Source organism: Fopius arisanus, unplaced genomic scaffold, assembly GCF_000806365.1.
Source record: "Fopius arisanus strain USDA-PBARC FA_bdor unplaced genomic scaffold, ASM80636v1 scaffold00095, whole genome shotgun sequence".
Classification (NCBI taxonomy): Eukaryota; Metazoa; Arthropoda; class Insecta; order Hymenoptera; family Braconidae; genus Fopius; species Fopius arisanus.
Window position 1 is genome coordinate 390,286 of NW_011887834.1, and position 16,108 is coordinate 406,393.

At 40.6% G+C, this 16,108-nt stretch overlaps 5 protein-coding genes across 10 annotated transcripts in view; 2 read left to right on the forward strand and 3 right to left on the reverse strand.

The window, feature by feature from the left end:
• The window catches only part of Dys (Dystrophin), a 129,676-nt gene extending 123,217 nt beyond the window's left edge, over window positions 1–6,459 (reverse strand). For 2 of the 6 annotated variants that reach the window (XM_011312016.1, XM_011312011.1), the window contains exon 1: window positions 6,024–6,458. In XM_011312016.1, coding sequence (XP_011310318.1) covers window positions 6,024–6,114 — 91 coding nt within the window. In that variant the 5' untranslated portion in view covers window positions 6,115–6,458. Of the gene's footprint in view, window positions 1–1,680; window positions 2,589–6,023 lie in introns of those variants that run through there. The other 4 variants (XM_011312014.1, XM_011312017.1, XM_011312013.1 and 1 more) reach the window with 4 other exon arrangements.
• A 403-nt stretch (window positions 6,460–6,862) lies between these two features.
• On the forward strand, window positions 6,863–8,714 carry eIF3l (eukaryotic translation initiation factor 3 subunit l). Its single transcript, XM_011312018.1, has 2 exons — window positions 6,863–6,981; window positions 7,051–8,714. The coding sequence occupies exons 1-2, from the start codon at window positions 6,958–6,960 to the stop codon at window positions 8,635–8,637; spliced, it is 1,611 nt and encodes a 536-aa protein (XP_011310320.1). The 5' UTR covers window positions 6,863–6,957; the 3' UTR covers window positions 8,638–8,714.
• A 180-nt stretch (window positions 8,715–8,894) lies between these two features.
• On the reverse strand, window positions 8,895–12,641 carry elg1 (enhanced level of genomic instability 1). The gene is made up of 2 exons (XM_011312019.1): window positions 11,440–12,641; window positions 8,895–11,243 (listed from the first exon to the last, which is right to left on the reverse strand). The coding sequence occupies exons 1-2, from the start codon at window positions 12,515–12,517 to the stop codon at window positions 8,974–8,976; spliced, it is 3,348 nt and encodes a 1,115-aa protein (XP_011310321.1). The 5' UTR covers window positions 12,518–12,641; the 3' UTR covers window positions 8,895–8,973.
• A 45-nt stretch (window positions 12,642–12,686) lies between these two features.
• Window positions 12,687–14,787, forward strand: Alg1 (ALG1, chitobiosyldiphosphodolichol beta-mannosyltransferase). Its single transcript, XM_011312020.1, has 6 exons — window positions 12,687–13,024; window positions 13,137–13,479; window positions 13,545–13,795; window positions 13,856–14,029; window positions 14,089–14,203; window positions 14,260–14,787. The coding sequence occupies exons 1-6, from the start codon at window positions 12,745–12,747 to the stop codon at window positions 14,468–14,470; spliced, it is 1,374 nt and encodes a 457-aa protein (XP_011310322.1). The 5' UTR covers window positions 12,687–12,744; the 3' UTR covers window positions 14,471–14,787.
• A 9-nt stretch (window positions 14,788–14,796) lies between these two features.
• hoip (NHP2-like protein 1 hoip) lies at window positions 14,797–15,750 on the reverse strand. The gene is made up of 2 exons (XM_011312022.1): window positions 15,605–15,750; window positions 14,797–15,469 (listed from the first exon to the last, which is right to left on the reverse strand). Exons 1-2 carry the CDS (start codon window positions 15,605–15,607, stop codon window positions 15,089–15,091), a joined length of 384 nt encoding a protein of 127 aa, XP_011310324.1. The 5' UTR covers window positions 15,608–15,750; the 3' UTR covers window positions 14,797–15,088.
• Window positions 15,751–16,108: the final 358 nt, after the last annotated feature.

Sequence of the window (16,108 nt, forward strand, 5' to 3'; positions counted from 1 at the left end):
AATAAATCCCATTCGATTTTCCAACTTTATGCAGCATTGACCAACCCTAATGAAGACCTTTTTATCATTGATTTCATAAAAACCCAATCGGTAATTCGTAATTTGATTACAGAATTTGCACCACTGGGATATTCCGTAGCCAAACGACACCTGACGTTTCTCTCGCCGCGCACCACTGGTTATTAAACACTTGCGATATCGTTTGAATCCAACATTAATTCGCCATATCAATTTTAATCTACCCAACAATCCTCGACATGCACTGAAACGCCCAACCGTTGAATTCGTAATATACCAGGTTTATATCCAGTGAATGGATTTATAATGAACTATTGATGGTGAATTTATATGGTATCATTCTGCGTTGCCAGTGATAAATTCGATATTATATAGGAGACTAAAGATATTACGGTTGTTTTATATCACTCGTTGATTCGCCCCTGAACTTAGCGCTATTCGCCACGCCATTTGTAATTCGTTCAATGATTAATTGATTATTATCACGGGAAATTTATTGAGATTGAGTGACAATTTATTGGTCCAGTTAGATTCACCGAAATGATAGGAGTCGGCCGTGTGACCATGCCCGAGAATACAGGAAATGTCATACCAAATATTTGGAAACTGTTCACGTCTACTAATTAATTGATTAATCACATTTACCCCCGAGATAATTGTAGGCTTGGACATGACAGTGGAAGATTAGTATTGAACAATTGAATGCCATATATTTCGCGAATTTTCGAATAGTTCCTGAAAATTTTTTTAATCAATAATTATCGAAACGACGTTTTCACGACAAAGTAACAGGTGATGTCGAACGATCCAACTTCCGGAGAGGACGTTCCATAAAAGTACCTTCCGTGTCCCATCCCCTGAGTAATCACTCCATTACATACTTTACTTTCGAAAAACAAAAATGATCCAATATCGTAGAGTACCCCGCAATGAAGAAATGAAATCCACACCCTCTCGCAATTAAGACAAATGACAAAATTCTGAAAGTTCATACTTTGCCGAGAGAATCAAATAAAAGAAAAAGTTTTCATCATGGGAACTCGAACTTGCGCTCCTGGGGTTTTTTTGTTACAGGGGCATCTCGCTGAGGAGCCCAAAGACGGATTTTGGCAAAATTAACAAATCCATTACTTCACCTCCCGGGCGAGCTGACAGTGCACTGGCATGCGTAATCTCAAGATAAGATAAAAAAACGGCAAGACGCCACGTCGTGATAACCCACTCCCCAACGAACTACCAAACCCCCCGAGCAAGACTAAACACCTTCATCCATGTAATTCATAATCCGCATAATGTGTTGACACAGGAGTTTTACTTTTACTCAGAAAGCGCGAGCAGCTGTTTCATCCCGCACGTGGTTATCACGATGAGTAAAAAAAACTGTAAAAAGTCCATAAAAGGCTGGTTTGCCCAAACGACCGACGACCCGTATATCCCCGCTCCAAAAATTCAAGAAACTCAGAATGAAAAAAAAAAGAACAAGTGAGATAAAACCGTAAAATCCCAGTGAAACTCATTTATTTTCCCATCGGCATTCCCTGATGAACTCAATCTGCCGGAAACTGATAGATTTATGAGGATTCTTTGAAGCTCCAGTGCTCCATAAAATCGCGATCCAGGGCGTTTGAACATCAAATGAATCGACAAGTTTTATTAACATACCGATATAAACGACTTCCATCTTGATGCTGGAGGAATACGCAGCGTCGCCAGCGTCAACGTGATGTATCCAAACACAGGGGCACGTGAGATGTTAAAAAAAAAAGAAATTGAGGATAAAAAAGCCCAGATGAGGTGTTCCTATTCACTAGCCGCCATGGACGATTGGTTCTCTGGGCCGCAGGGGGCGGCTTAATTTCACTCTTTCATCCGAAAGAAATACGTAAAACACCATTTACGTTGGTCACTCCACGTTTTTTGAGGGTTTGTAGCAATAAGCACTGGGTACAACCACTCCCTGATGGGCACTTGTTGATTCACTGTTTCAAGAACGCACACACCATATTTATTTTTGTTGTTCTAGGCTCGTAGTAATTTGCGATCGATTTACTTTACGCGATTTCCACGTGCACAATTAACTTTACTCGATTGTGTTCCATTTTGAAAAGCATAATATAAGTATTACCGGTGAAAATTGAGCGGGTTAAGAAATACTCTTGCAACGGGAATTTTCGGTGTTCGACGAAATTGAATATTAGCGATCTTGACGCCAGTGCGAGCGTCCAACGACTGGCATGCGTATAACCATTGTCGGTCTTGCATGTCTCGCGCAGATCTGGCAACCGTGCGACCGCTGCTCTTTCCTCTTGGGCCCCGCGACAACCGAAGGCCCTCTGACTGCAACCGCACAGGACTCGCTCTTTATCCCTTTATTTTCTATCCGTGCCATGGGAGGTTTACTTTGTCTTTTTAAGCATCGCGAGGTCGATCTTCACTGGCACTCCGTCTAGTCTCTGTCAATGCCGGGCCAATTCCACCATTCCCACGCAGCTCAGGAGATGGAGATATCAATATCCCGAGGCAACCGTTTTGATGTGGAGAAATTTTTGAAGCTCCCTCCTCCGGACGATGTTCCCCGAGCGTTGAAGAGTCGAATTGTGAATTGGATTCCCGCTGCGCTGCATTACTTATAGAGATATCACGCAGATGCAATATTCCGTGATTGGCGGAAAGCTCGATGGTGGGGGAAGTCAAAAGCAGACCTCCGTGATTGGCGGAAAACTGGCTGTGCGGGGTGAGAAGTAAACCTCGTCAACTTTGAAGTAGAAACATAACTCGAAGAAATTCAGATTCTTTCAGAATAAATGAATCTCTTTCAAGGTCATGCGCCACACGACATGGTAAACAGAAAATTTAAAAAATCTGCGAAGAGGGATGTTTTTTTTCGAAGTGTTCCGAAGGCTGAAGTTTCCCAGACGATACGATTTTCGTGGCAGACTCGGTTGTCTTGTGGCTACTAATTTTTCTCTTCCGAAGTGAAATTGAGTAGTCTAAGCTGAATTGAAGCTCCGTAGCGAACTTGAGTTTTTTCGTCCTTTTAACAGAATTAAAATTTTCTGGTTTCTGGAATCTCCCATGCGCTAGAGAGCCGGTGGCGAATTCAGTGATCGCGTCCGATGTCACTGCTCCTGGCTGGACCTCTGCACTGGATGAAATTCAGGAACGAAATGAAGATGTATGGACAAACCACCCCTAGTGGTGCATTCTTATACACACTGGTGACGCTGTGATTGGCGGAGATTTCGTGGTGGGGGAATAAAACTAAACCCTGCGCAATAACATACAGCGCATCATCTCAATCTTTAAATTGAGCAATTTAGAAAATCAAGTCGTAGAAGGGCAATCGACGGCGGGGCTTCCTTCATGGTCCGCGCGAGTTGATATACCTGGATGGATCTTGTACGAAAATTCATTCGCATGGACGAGAGCATAGCGAGAGGATCCGAAACACACGCAGAGCAGGAGTAGCTTACGGAACAGCTTGAGAGAAATAATTCTATTCAATAATAAGAAATCTCAATTTCTTTGAATAGAAAAAAAATCTCAGTCGTCGGGGAGAATCGGTTTCGCGCCTACACTTTCATTCTCCATGCGCTATGCCGGCGGTCTCTCTCTGCGATTCATGGAAGTTAATATTCCGAAATATTTTATTTTAAAAATTCAACCACGGGGATTGGATTGCAGTGACTGCACCGAGGAAAGGCGCAGAGCAGCAGAGACTTGAGAAATAATTCCAAGCAATAATAAGAAATCTTAATCTCGCCAAATAAATATGAAATCGTAATTTCGTTGGATAAAATCGATTTCGTTCGTCCGTATAATATATTTAAGAGCTCTCCCATGGTCCACACAAATTAATACGAATAAATCGTGATGACCTTCAGTTGAGGCTTAGCGGTGTATCGAAGATTAGTGTTTTCTTGGGGAGTTTAATAAATAATAAATTAATAAACATCGGTTCTATTAGCACGGTCGTTTAATTTTAAAGTTTGTGCCAGTGGTCTATTATCAAAATGAATGACAAAAAACTCGTGTGAAGTGTCGCAGTCATCCAGTATATTTGAGGTGAAAAAAAAAGTGAATCCCCATATGAATGAGAGATCGGGCCCCTAAGAATGAATGCTGAGGTGAAAGAGCATGTAAGGCCCACCGAGGAGCAGGCAAGCAGGAGAGCAGGAAGCTGAGAAGGTGAGTGAAACTTTTACCTGAGGCCCAGGAATATATCCTACCGTTGAAAAAATCCGGGATCGCGTGGCGTTTTCGAATGCCCCCTGCCATCATTACATGTAAATTTCTAAAGAACCATGGGAAGGCATGGATGCGGCAAAAGGGTTATGTTGCAAACAAGGGTTAATGTCGGTTATATTGATGTTTGTATACGAAAGAATTTAGGAAGGGATAAATTCACAGCCTGGTCAACGGCCGGGATATTAAATAACGCAAAGTGATATCACTCGTTGCGTTTTTGTTTAAGGCGGTAATTGATTCTAACGCGAATTCTCAAAAGGCCATTGTCCTCTTAATTTATTACAATGGATAAATCCAGCTCTGAAATCAAGGAAAATTAATGGACTCATTTTTTTTTATAATTCTGGATAGAACTTTTTCTCTTTTGTTGTGAATTTTTCAATGACACAGTTGATTATTTCAGCTTCATCTGTGTCATATAATTCATGCAGTCTTATCAGTCAACAATGCTCCAAAAAATTCATCACCCACATAATTCGATAAGAATTTACGTTGACATCCGTGGTGGTATCAATTGTACAAACGAGTGTGCAGTGGCGTGTATTATTAAAATTCTAAAAAAAAGTTTGTGTCGCAATTGAAGTGGAGTTTGAAAGTAAAATTGACGTGTTTTAATTAACGCTGATTAGAGGCAGGCGCTTGTGTGTCACCAAGTGTTCACACGTGTTTCTGATTTTTTTTTTCCTTCACTATTGAGGAAGTACTTACAAATATCATCGTCCATTTCTCGTCGACTGCTATTTTAGTTAGGTTGAGATGGGAGAAGCCTCGAGGGGAAAAGATCACTTATAAAAAAATCTTATTACGCGACCCACTCGGTCGGATAAATTTGATAATGAAAATTGTGTTTTCAAAGGCCAGACGGGCGAAAACTAGAACCGGTAGAGATACTCGAATAATTTCACAATTCCAGACGATATAAATTAATGAATGATTATTATTACTAGATTAAAATTTTTTTTTCCGCGTTCAAACATCATTGCGGCTTTCAAGAATTCAGATGTTGAGTTTCCCGAGCATTACCACCCCCGCCCTAAGTGAACCGCGAAAACAATAAATGAAAATAAATCTCGAGCATGAGTCGGATAAATCTCTTAATTTCCTCACTCCGGAATAATTAATCAGTCCCTCGAGCTCATGTAACAACAATATTATTTTAAAAACAAAATTAAAACGGGCAACTGACATGTCATGTCAGAGTTACACTAGTCACGAACCGAATGTCAAGGTTTGACAGTAAGAAAATAAAAACATCGGTAATAAATCTGGTAGATTTGCCATCGATTGGAAAATTCAAAACATTGAAATTATTGTCTCGAGATAATTCCCCCCCCCTTCGGATTGATAACAGCGTAACCCGCGAACGTTCAAGGCCTACTGCACGAAAAAGTGAAGTTTCCTGCGACAATCGGCCCCGAGAGGCGCCGACGCACTCCCCCAAGTCTTCAAATTATCCAATAATTTTTATTTCAATTTTTATTTCAACACCGAGACATTGAAATGGCATTCCTTTACCCACGTTGCACCCGCTCAGGTATAAATAACATTTGCGTGGCCAGTGACTTAATCCATGAATATGTAATTATCCGAGCAAATATCATTAGCCGGTGAATTAATTTATCGAAGAGACGTACTCAGAGTTTATGACTTCTCAGATGAGAAAAATGGAATCGCCTCATTGAAAAACGCCTCACCTTGCGGGAATTCTGATGAAAATTGAAAATTTATACAGTTTGGAATTTTTATTCAACTGTTACCTTTATTCTCCCAAATTTGTCGATCGTAACTCGACGTTTTCATTTCTTCCACGGGTGTTTCAACCACCCAACGCACTCTACTTCGTTCCATCTCCGAATTTCAATGATTTTCAAATTAATAACTGCCAAAATTATATGTCCATCATCAATTGGTATCACTCCGTCTTGAGAACTGATAAATCTGTAATCTACAAGCTAGACAGATAAACTCTTAATCCAAGTATTTACTACTATCTTCGACCAAATGATTTTTCGTTTGCAATTTTCCGTGGTTATATTATGCCTTCCTCTGAGATTAAAATAATTGAACCGGTCATTGATGATTCTAAAATCCTATGAAGCTACGATTACAAGTCACGCGGTCAAGAACTCCAATCAGACTGGCAAGAGAATTTGTGAGTAAACGGAAGTGATAGAACGCGTATTGAAGTCGACACCAAGAGTCATCACACTCGTTTGCGATTGCTCTCCCATTGGCTCGATAACACGAAAAATGATTGCTATTTGGCCACCCACGTGGAAAACGGGAAACATGGTGTGAGTGGGTGGAGGTCAACCAACTCCATCCCTCCAACAATTAATATCAAATAATTTGTTGTGATAAACTTGAAAAATAATCGCTGGAAAATGAAAACGTAAAAATTTGATTATTTCACTCTCCCTGCCGAGTGATATTTTCACGCCACGACTGATATACCTTGTAATTGGTCTCGGTTGTTTCAATTTAAATAACAATAAATAAATAAAATAAATTTAAAAAATCGAAGAATCCCGCCAAAGTGTTCGAACGAGACCCAACCCATCTGACACATACAAGAGCTCTCCCAAGTGTTGCTCCTAGGAACTTCGATAAATCCACGCCACTTCATCTACTCCTTGTGCTTCGAATCGTGCATTCTAGGTTAAACCCACCTCTGTCACATTTTCCACCAGGATGTACGACGATTACAACGACCAGGTAATTAACGAGTCCCTGAGATCATTTACAACTTCTCGGCCCAACGAATAAATAAAAATTTTTTCTCAGTATGACGCCTACGACGACTACTCTGGTCCTGAGGTACACACCGAGTCGTATGACAGGTACAGAACAGTCCCCGAGGTTGTTCGCAAGTTCCTCGTCTACTTCCGGAACTGCATCAACGAGGGAATGATTTTTGAGATTCAAAATCTCTACGAGAACACTTTCCCCAAAATATCGGAGCAATTGTTCGAGAAGCAGCCGTGGCCTGAGGACACAGACATTGCCCATATCGTCGAGAACGATGCGGTTTTCCTCATTCTCTACAAAGAACTGTACTATCGTCACATCTATGCCAAGAATCAGCCGTCGTTGGAACAAAGATTTGGCTCGTTCTACAATTATTGTGATCTCTTCAATTATATATTGAATCCGGACGAGCCAGTACAGCTGGAGCTGCCTGACCAGTGGCTCTGGGAGCTCATCGATGAATTCGTCTATCAGTTTCAATCATTTTCCCAGTACAGGGCTAATCTGGCCAATAAAAGCGCTGAAGAGCTCGAAAATTTAGCCACGCACCATAAAATATGGGATGTTCTCTGTGTTCTCAATGTTCTCCATTATCTGGTGGACAAATCAAAGATCAAGAGCCAGCTCGAGGTATTTGCTAGCGGAGGAGATCCTGATTCTGTTGCTGGGCCCTTTGGCAAGCACCCGCTATACAAAATGCTGGGGTACTTCGCACTTATTGGTCTGCTGAGACTTCACTCACTCCTCGGGGATTACTACCAGGCCATCAAAGTTCTAGAGAACGTCGAGATATACAAGAAGAGTGCATACTCGCATGTCCCTGGGTGCCAGATTTCAACTGCTTATTACGTGGGCTTTGCCTACATGATGATGAGGAGATACTCCGATGCAATTAGAACTTTCTCGGGTATTCTTCTGTACATTCAACGCACCAAGCAGTTGTTCACTGCTAGGAGCTATCAGAATGATCAGATCAACAAGCAGACTGAGCAGATGTATCATCTATTGGCCATCTGCCTTGTTCTGCACCCTCAATGCATTGATGAAGGGCTGCAACAACAGCTCAGGGACAGGAATTACCATGAGAAAATGTACAAGATGCAGTATGGAGATCTTGCTGAATTTGAAGGGTGCTTCACATATGCTTGCCCCAAATTTTTATCCTCCGTGCCACCCAGCCCTGATAGTGAGAAAGAAGATTACACAAAGGATGCTATTAAGCATCAGACGCAGGTCTTCATGGATGAAGTTATCCAGCAAAAAATGCTTCCAACAATCAGGTCCTACCTGAAGCTCTACACTACACTTCCCCTGAATAAACTGGCCACATTCATGTGCAGTTCAGCTCGCCCTGATGAGAACTGGGATCTTGACAAAGAAGTTGCTGGCTTGACAATTTATCTTCTTTGTTTCAAACACAAAATGAAGAATATAGTCTGGACTAAGGGTGCATCTGGACTCGATGGAAAATTCCAATCTGGCTCTGAGCTGGATTTCTACATCGATCACGATATGATCCACATCGCAGACACGAAGGTGGCGCATCGTTATGGTGACTTTTTCATCCGAAAAATTCTGAAATTCGTAGATTTGAACCGTAAATTGCATCTTATTAAAATTTGATTGTATTCTTCAATTCTGTACGTTTCTACGAATTTGTATTCATCAGAATAACAAAATAAACAAGTCTCAAAGTTTAATATATCTCGTTAATTAATTTTTATTTTCGATTCTCGATGCGACAACCATTTCTCCGGTATGAAAAAATATTTCAACAGCAAAAATTAACAATTAATTGATTATCACCTCATTTTATTTCATATACAAATAACACCTAGTGTTCCAAAAAAAAAAATACAACTTGATTCTATATCTTATTTAAAAAAAACCCCGATGCATTCAATATAAAATAATTCTAGAAAGCACATAATGAACCCAATATTTTTATACATCTCTAGTTTACTGATCGTCCCACAATATTTTACAAGCAGCTGCCAGTACATTGGACTTTGTCGATGCCGACGGTAGTCTGAGATTCTGCAGATAGTGAAAAAATCGATTTCCCCTTTTCGAATTATTATTTATCTTCAGTTCCTCTGCTCTGCAGATATTTCTCACAGTTGGCAAATAATCAGTCCTTATAGAATCACTATCCAAATTATTACTCGTCACCTGAGAGAGTGCGAGGTTTACCCCAAAATTGAGTTCCTTCTTCATCAACAAAAATTGATTAGAACTCATTCTCTCCTCCTTCCCACTTCTCTTATCCACCACTCTATCCCTCAACCACTGGGATATCTCCATCATCTGCGAATAATTACTAGAATACAAGTCTTCATTCTCAAGAAGTGACAGACTAGGCTCAAACTTCACTTCAGAAACGGTTAAAACAGGATCATCGATTTCCACGAAAGTCGAAAAAAGAGAAATTGTCTCGAGATCACTGGACAACTCCTGAAGAATATCGATATTTGAATCTCCACTAGTCTCTTCTGACTTTTCCTTTCTCTTCCCCATCTTTCGTTCGCTTTTAACCGCGGGTTTGTACAGATGATTCTTGACGTCCCCCCATAGAGTCTCCCCAAATCTACAAGGAATCTCTGTAGCCTGAGGCACTCCAGACAGTACCAGGTACTGGAGCTGGAGGACAGCTCTTCTGAGATCCCCCTTCGCCAAGAGCTTCTCGACACAGGAATGCGGTAGTCGAGTCCCAGTCTCGGCGAGGGTGATGACCTCCAGCAGGGCTCCAGCCCTGTCTCCAGACATTCCTTGATAATAAATTCTCATTTGTTGGGCTGCCAATCTGTTCAAATGGGCACAGACTCCCCTGCAGGTCATGACAATAGGTCTTTTTGTGTTGGTCGCCAGCTGACAGGTTGCTGAGACGAAACCCTCGTCCTCATCGAATACAAGGTCAACATCCTCAACGAGTATTAGCGAATTCTGAGGTATTTTCTCACTCTTCAATTTTATCTGAGAGCCTGGATCTGTCTTCTTGATCCGATGGGACTTGGTCGCCTCTTCAAAATCCTTGAGGATCTTCTTACCAGGTCTTCTACTGGATGCATTGAGCTCCAGTACAGTGTACCCTAACTCCTCAGCAACTGCATACACCGATGCAGTTTTGCCTGCACCGTAGGGCCCAAGTAGTACTGCAACTTGATTAGTCTCAAGATTATTCTGGAAACTGTTGTCTGATGAATAAAATTCCTCGCCACTGCTATAATCATCCCTCCCAGTCGACCGCCAAGCCTCCAGCCATGATTTGAGTTTCATCGCTGCCTCCTCATTCCCCACTATTTGTCTTGCAGCCAGGGGCCTGTACTTTTGGGTCCATACCACGCTCTCCAAGTCCTTCTCGGCTTCCAGGAGAGGTGGATTTTTTTCGAGAGATTTTCGTTTTCTTCCTCGTCGTTTTGGGGACTCTTTAGTTGGCTGAGTTATCGGGGATACTATACTCCATAGCTCTCGAACGTCCGCGCATCTCGACTCGATTTCGGTTAAAATATCTTCGGGATCTAATTTTTGGTGTTTTAGGTCTTTTTTCGGGTTCCTGGAGGGTTTTAAAATGCTGGAGTTGTTCAAGGATTTAAAATCTAACGGATTGAAGATTGAAGTGGGAATCCAAGGGACTCTGGATGGTATTTTTAGAGATATGGTAGGATCCTCTAGGACATTCGTTGAGGAGTGTTGAGTTACGTGGGAGATTGAGGGAAAAGGAAGAATTGATGGTCCAAGCACAGGGTACTTTTTCAATTTTTTCTTGGGATTCTCTGGTGATCTGGAGTAGAGGAACGATTTTCTAGCTGCCACTACCTCTGGATCTGGCTTCTGGCGTTTTATGAAGAGAGGGGCTAGCTTCTGGACTTTGATTTCGGCAATATAATTGTCGGTGGAGGGCTGCGAGTGCATACGGATTAATTCTGACATCTCTGAATTTTTTTCTGGAAGAGGGTCTGAGTCACTTCTGGGAAGCGTTTCAAGTTTTTTCAAGGATTTCGGAGGGTCGAAGATAAGTATTGAATCATCCAGAGAATCTGGAGGTGTTTCAAGAATGGTTGTGGGAGTTTCAGGCTCTGGGTTTATTTCCGAGTCGTCATGGGCGGTTGGCGGAACTTCTATCTCTGGTTTTACTTTTGAATTTTTTTTCAAGTTTTCTTTTGGCTTCTTCTTTCTGAGTTTTGGTAGACCTTCGGGGATACTTTTGGCTTCACGCTCGTTATCTTCGTCTGCAATGAAAATATTCTTTTTTATTTTAGAAGAGAATTGTTTTATTTATTTTTTTTTCATCGCTGATATTCAGAGATCAAAGTGTCAGGGATCATGGCCATCGACCAAGGCAGTTCCTCGGGAGACTCTCACCTCGCTTTTCATCATTAAAAAATTATCTTGAATAGCACAGGCGTAACGAAAATTTATTCTTACCTTTCGACAAATCCTCTCCTCCAGACAGATTAATTCTGAGGGACCATTTAGGTTTCTTCGTCGGCTTAGACTGATTCATGGGTTGAAGCACTGGTGGTTCAGGAGAAATGGTTATGGCGGTAGGAGGACTCGGACTCTCTGGCCTCAACACTTGAATGTCATCAATAGCAGCTAAAACCTTTCTAGTCTTATTTTTAGCTGCTTTTGTCAAAACTTTAGGTTTTATCACGACTTTTGATGTTTCTTCCAGAAGTTTAGAGCCATGAACCTCTGCCTTAACCACAACCGTTGATAGGGCCAGTAATTTTTCTTTTTTACGATCTTCCGGAGACATTTTGCTGAAATAATTATGTAGTCCTCCAGAATGTCGTTGGTTCTGATTTCCAGGTGGTTCCTCCTCTCTTTTGAGTCTCTTGAACACTTTCGCCCTGTTCTCCAGTCTCTTCTCAATCCTCTCTGCCTCCTCAGCTTCTGCTAGCTTTCTCTTACTGTGGCCTTTCTTATCAGCAAGGGCAGTAAGTTTCTCTTTATTCTGTTTCATCCTGTTCTTAATGTCTTGATTTTTCTTAGCTTCGGTGGCCTCTTGTTCAGGACTGAGAGGTTTTTGGGGGAGATACTGAATGGGCTTGCTTCGAGTCATGAGCACCTGGAAAGCATTGGAGCTCACCACCTTCTGGGGTTCCTCGTCCTTTTCATTCCTCGAATTTTTCAAGGAGTTTCTCGGGGGACTAAAGATACTCTCTTCACACTCGGAATCACTCACCACGATTTCCAAATCAGCTGGTTGACTCTCTAACATCCCAGAGCGTTTCGGAGTCCCTCCGGGTGATATTTCGATCTTCTCCTTGACCACATTGAAGGGACTCGGAGTTTTGTCTACAAGATCGTGTTTACTCTCGATTATATCACATATCCTCTCCTCGTCATTTCTCTGGGATATTTTTATCTTCACTCTGCCACGTTTTCTGAGGGTAACACCCTCGGTATTTGTTGCACTATTCGTAACCCCATTTTGCCGAATTTTCGGAGTCTCTGGGGATTTATCCATGTCCATGAAGTAATGAGTGAGATCTTTCATCTCTCGATTGAATCCACTTTTCCACGCGATCACTTGAACATTTACAAATTGTTTTGAAGAATATTTTATCGTAGAATGATCTCACTCACGGGTTTTCTAGCGATTTTTGGCGCCAACTCCTGTTGCCGAGCTGTCAGGTTAGTTGAGTTAGAGTGCAGTCTATTGAGGGGTAGCCTTCATATTCGTTTGGAACGATAATCAAGTTTGTTTATTGCCGGACTTCTGACATGGAACTCGGGTTGTATCTAATTTTATTAATTCCGTTGTTTCTGGGATTTGTTGGGGTATTATGGTTGAGACAGAAGAAGAAAAAGAAGAGTGTGTGTATTGTTGTACTTGGGGATGTGGGAAGAAGCCCCAGGATGCAGTATCATGGGATTTCGTTTTTGAAGGAGGGATTCGATGTTGAAATCGTGGGTTATCCCGGATCGCAACCACTGGAGGATCTCCAGAGGCATGAGAATGTCAGGATTACATATCTGGAGCCGGTGCCAGAATGGAACGATCGTATGTTTTTCTTTGTAAAGCGAATTATTAATTTTCGAATTTTTTTTTCCTGTCTCGTGCAATTAGAGAATAATAAAATTAATATTTATTATATTTATCTAATAATTGCCAGGTTTACCCAAATTATTATCATACGTATTCAAAACCATTTGGCAAAGTGCAACACTGAGCTTCGAGCTCTTCAGGAATACCCGCTCGAGATACCTTTTGCTTCAAAATCCTCCGGCTATCCCAACGATTCCGATTTGTTGGCTATTCTGTCGATTGAGTACCACTCAGTTCATCATTGATTGGCATAATTATGCGTACACGATAATGGCATTGTCAATTGGGCGTGAGAATTTCCTTGTGAAGACAACGATGTTTATCGAGCGATATTTTGGGGCTAAGGCTGATCAGAATTTTTGTGTAACAAATGCCATGAAAGAAGATTTACAACAGCAGTGGAAAATTAAGTACGAATATATTTGAAAATTTACCAATGAAATTATTTCTAATCTGTATTTGTTTATAATTTTAGAGCTCAAGTTTTATACGATCGACCCCCTCAGGAATTCAAGCCAATTGAATTATCGGAGAAACATAACTTATTGGTGAAGTTGAGTCAAAAGTATGACCAGTTCAAGGGAACAGAGGAAGGTAAAACAATTTTAACTGAAATGATGCCTCATGGCGAGATCAAGTTGAAGAGGAAGAGACCGGCGTTCATTGTTTCGAGCACCAGTTGGACTGAGGATGAGGATTTTTCAGTTCTATTTCAAGCGTTAGCAGGTGAATTGACGAATTAAATAATGATTATTTTTTTCGAATGCTCACATTTTACTATTTCAGAGTATGAGATTGCCTGCTCTGCTGAAAATTCAAATCTGCCAGACTTAATTTGTGTAATAACTGGTAAAGGACCTCTGAAAGAATTCTGGAATAAAATTATTGAATTGAGGAAATGGAAGCACGTGAAAATCATCACTCCTTGGTTGGAGAATGAAGATTACCCGAAATTGTTAGGTAAAAAATTTTATTAAACGTTTCTCATCATATCACTGAAATGATTTCATTGATTATAGCTAGTGCAGATCTGGGCATTTGCCTTCACACATCCTCTAGTGGCCTCGATTTGCCAATGAAGGTCGTCGATATGTTCGGATGTGGTCTCCCAGTGTGTGCTTACAATTACCAATGGTAAATAATCCTTGAAATTGGAAATTGAATGAAATAATTATTCAATTGTTTTTCAGTTTGAGTGAACTCGTTAAACACGAGGAGAACAGTTTGGTGTTCACTGACTTCAAAGATCTCTCGGATCAACTGATCTACTGGTTCACGAAATTTCCTAACAATATCGAACAACTCGAGAGGGAATCAAAATTCCGCGCCGAACTGAAGGCATTCCAGCAGATGAGATGGCACGGTAATTGGTCATCGGTAGTTCTCCCCTGCTTCAACTAATAGAATCCCTCAACCTCACATTTTATATTATTTCAATGCTTTTTGGCAATGTAAATACCCGACATTTTTTTCATTTTAAGTGTTCGTGATTTACTACTAATTATCGTTCATAAATATTTTATTTTTGTATTATGTTGATAGCAAAGTGATGAAACGTAATGATTAGATCAAAAAAATAATTTTTTGAAGAAAATTGCTTTTTCTCCCAATCAATACTCATCACTTGACTCTGTTCATACACTCGCTAAGCCTTGAAATTTCTCATCCAAAAAAAATTGATTATTTCTTCTCGTGAAATAAAGAAAAAATTAAAGACACAGCATATGTTTTCCGTTTTTTTACTGATTTTAATCATTTTGGCATACAAATGTGATTTAATTAATTTGTGACGCATAATCACAAAGGTGGCATAATTACTGCGGTAATAAGAGTGTTTGATTCAGGTACAATTCTATAATTGAGGGCAATGAGTAGACACATAAAATCCGGAACAATATCAAATCAAACGAAATTCCCTCCGATAGCAAGAGAGTGAAATTTCGGTCAAATGGTCAAACAAAAAATGATAGCAAAATAATCCATAAATTGCCTACTCATTGAACATGTTATAAAATTGAATTAAACCAAAAGACGTTCAATTTCCTGTTGAATGGCCTGAATCTGTGGCTTCAGCTGTGATCCCTCGTTAACAGTCACTGAACATGCGACCACTGGCCGTGAGACACCGCAGGCCCTTCCTAGGGCTTGTTTACTCCTTACGAAGACATAAGGAACATTCTTATCCTCGCAAAGTAGTGGCAAGTGAAGGAGAATCTCTAATGGTTCTGCATCAGCTGCCATTACTATGAATTCGGACAGACCACGATTCAGGGTTTTTGTTGCCTCGTTAGCACCCTTACGCAGTTGTTTGTAGTTCATCGCTTGTTGAACTAAATTCAAAATTTTTGCTGTGAGGATGGCATCGGCGAGGGGGTAAGCTTTGGGGTTGACTTCGTCTGCCTGTAGAAAAATTCGAATTAATCTTCAGGTGTTTGGAAAAGTTTTGGAGGTACCACGTGGAGAGAATTTAACCTCACAATGGTTTCAATGTTAAAAGGCATTTCTTGAAATACAACTATAAATATGAGAACTCACCATTATTTTTGGTTGTTTTTCACGGTATCCAGAAAATAGATTTGAATTTTTTTTGCAATTAGCAGCCTCTCGGCGATTATTTTTTAGTAAAAAAACCGCTTCACTGAGGAGCACGTTGAAATACGTTTACGCGTGTTGTTTGATTAAGTTCCTCGACGAGGGGTGGGGGAGAAGCTCAGAAAGCGGGAAAAAAGGTCGAAGGCCGCCAGTTCAAATTTTACGACAAATGTTTAATAATGCTTTTCTGAATGTTGCTGGACCACTCCATGCAGAAAATTCTTTGAAACATTTTTTACAGAAAAAACATGATTTTTCTTCTCATTCATTCCAATTTTCTAATAAAATTTCAATTTGTTCGTGATTAAATAAATGATGAATTATCCTGACTCACTGAGTCTTCGTCTATTAAATTGTAAACAAGTTGAAATTTATGATGAACAACTCTCTGTTTAATTCGCTTTAAATCTTCAAGTCTAAAGAATGAAATGACGGCATCACGTGGCA

What these genes read in the sequence shown, in the direction of transcription:
- Alg1 (XM_011312020.1), top strand. Translation starts at nt 12,745, where the DNA reads ATGGAACTCGGGTTGTATCTAATTTTATTAATTCCGTTGTTTCTGGGA. An exon ending in GGTGCCAGAATGGAACGATC is followed by an intron (nt 13,025 to 13,136) that starts GTATGTTTTTCT and finishes AATAATTGCCAG; the next exon opens with GTTTACCCAAATTATTATCA. An exon ending in TGTGCTTACAATTACCAATG is followed by an intron (nt 14,204 to 14,259) that starts GTAAATAATCCT and finishes ATTGTTTTTCAG; the next exon opens with TTTGAGTGAACTCGTTAAAC.
- elg1 (XM_011312019.1), bottom strand. Translation starts at nt 12,517, where the DNA reads ATGAAAGATCTCACTCATTACTTCATGGACATGGATAAATCCCCAGAG. An exon ending in AGGAGAGGATTTGTCGAAAG is followed by an intron (nt 11,244 to 11,439) that starts GTAAGAATAAAT and finishes TTTTCATTGCAG; the next exon opens with ACGAAGATAACGAGCGTGAA.
- eIF3l (XM_011312018.1), top strand. Translation starts at nt 6,958, where the DNA reads ATGTACGACGATTACAACGACCAG. An exon ending in ACGACGATTACAACGACCAG is followed by an intron (nt 6,982 to 7,050) that starts GTAATTAACGAG and finishes ATTTTTTCTCAG; the next exon opens with TATGACGCCTACGACGACTA.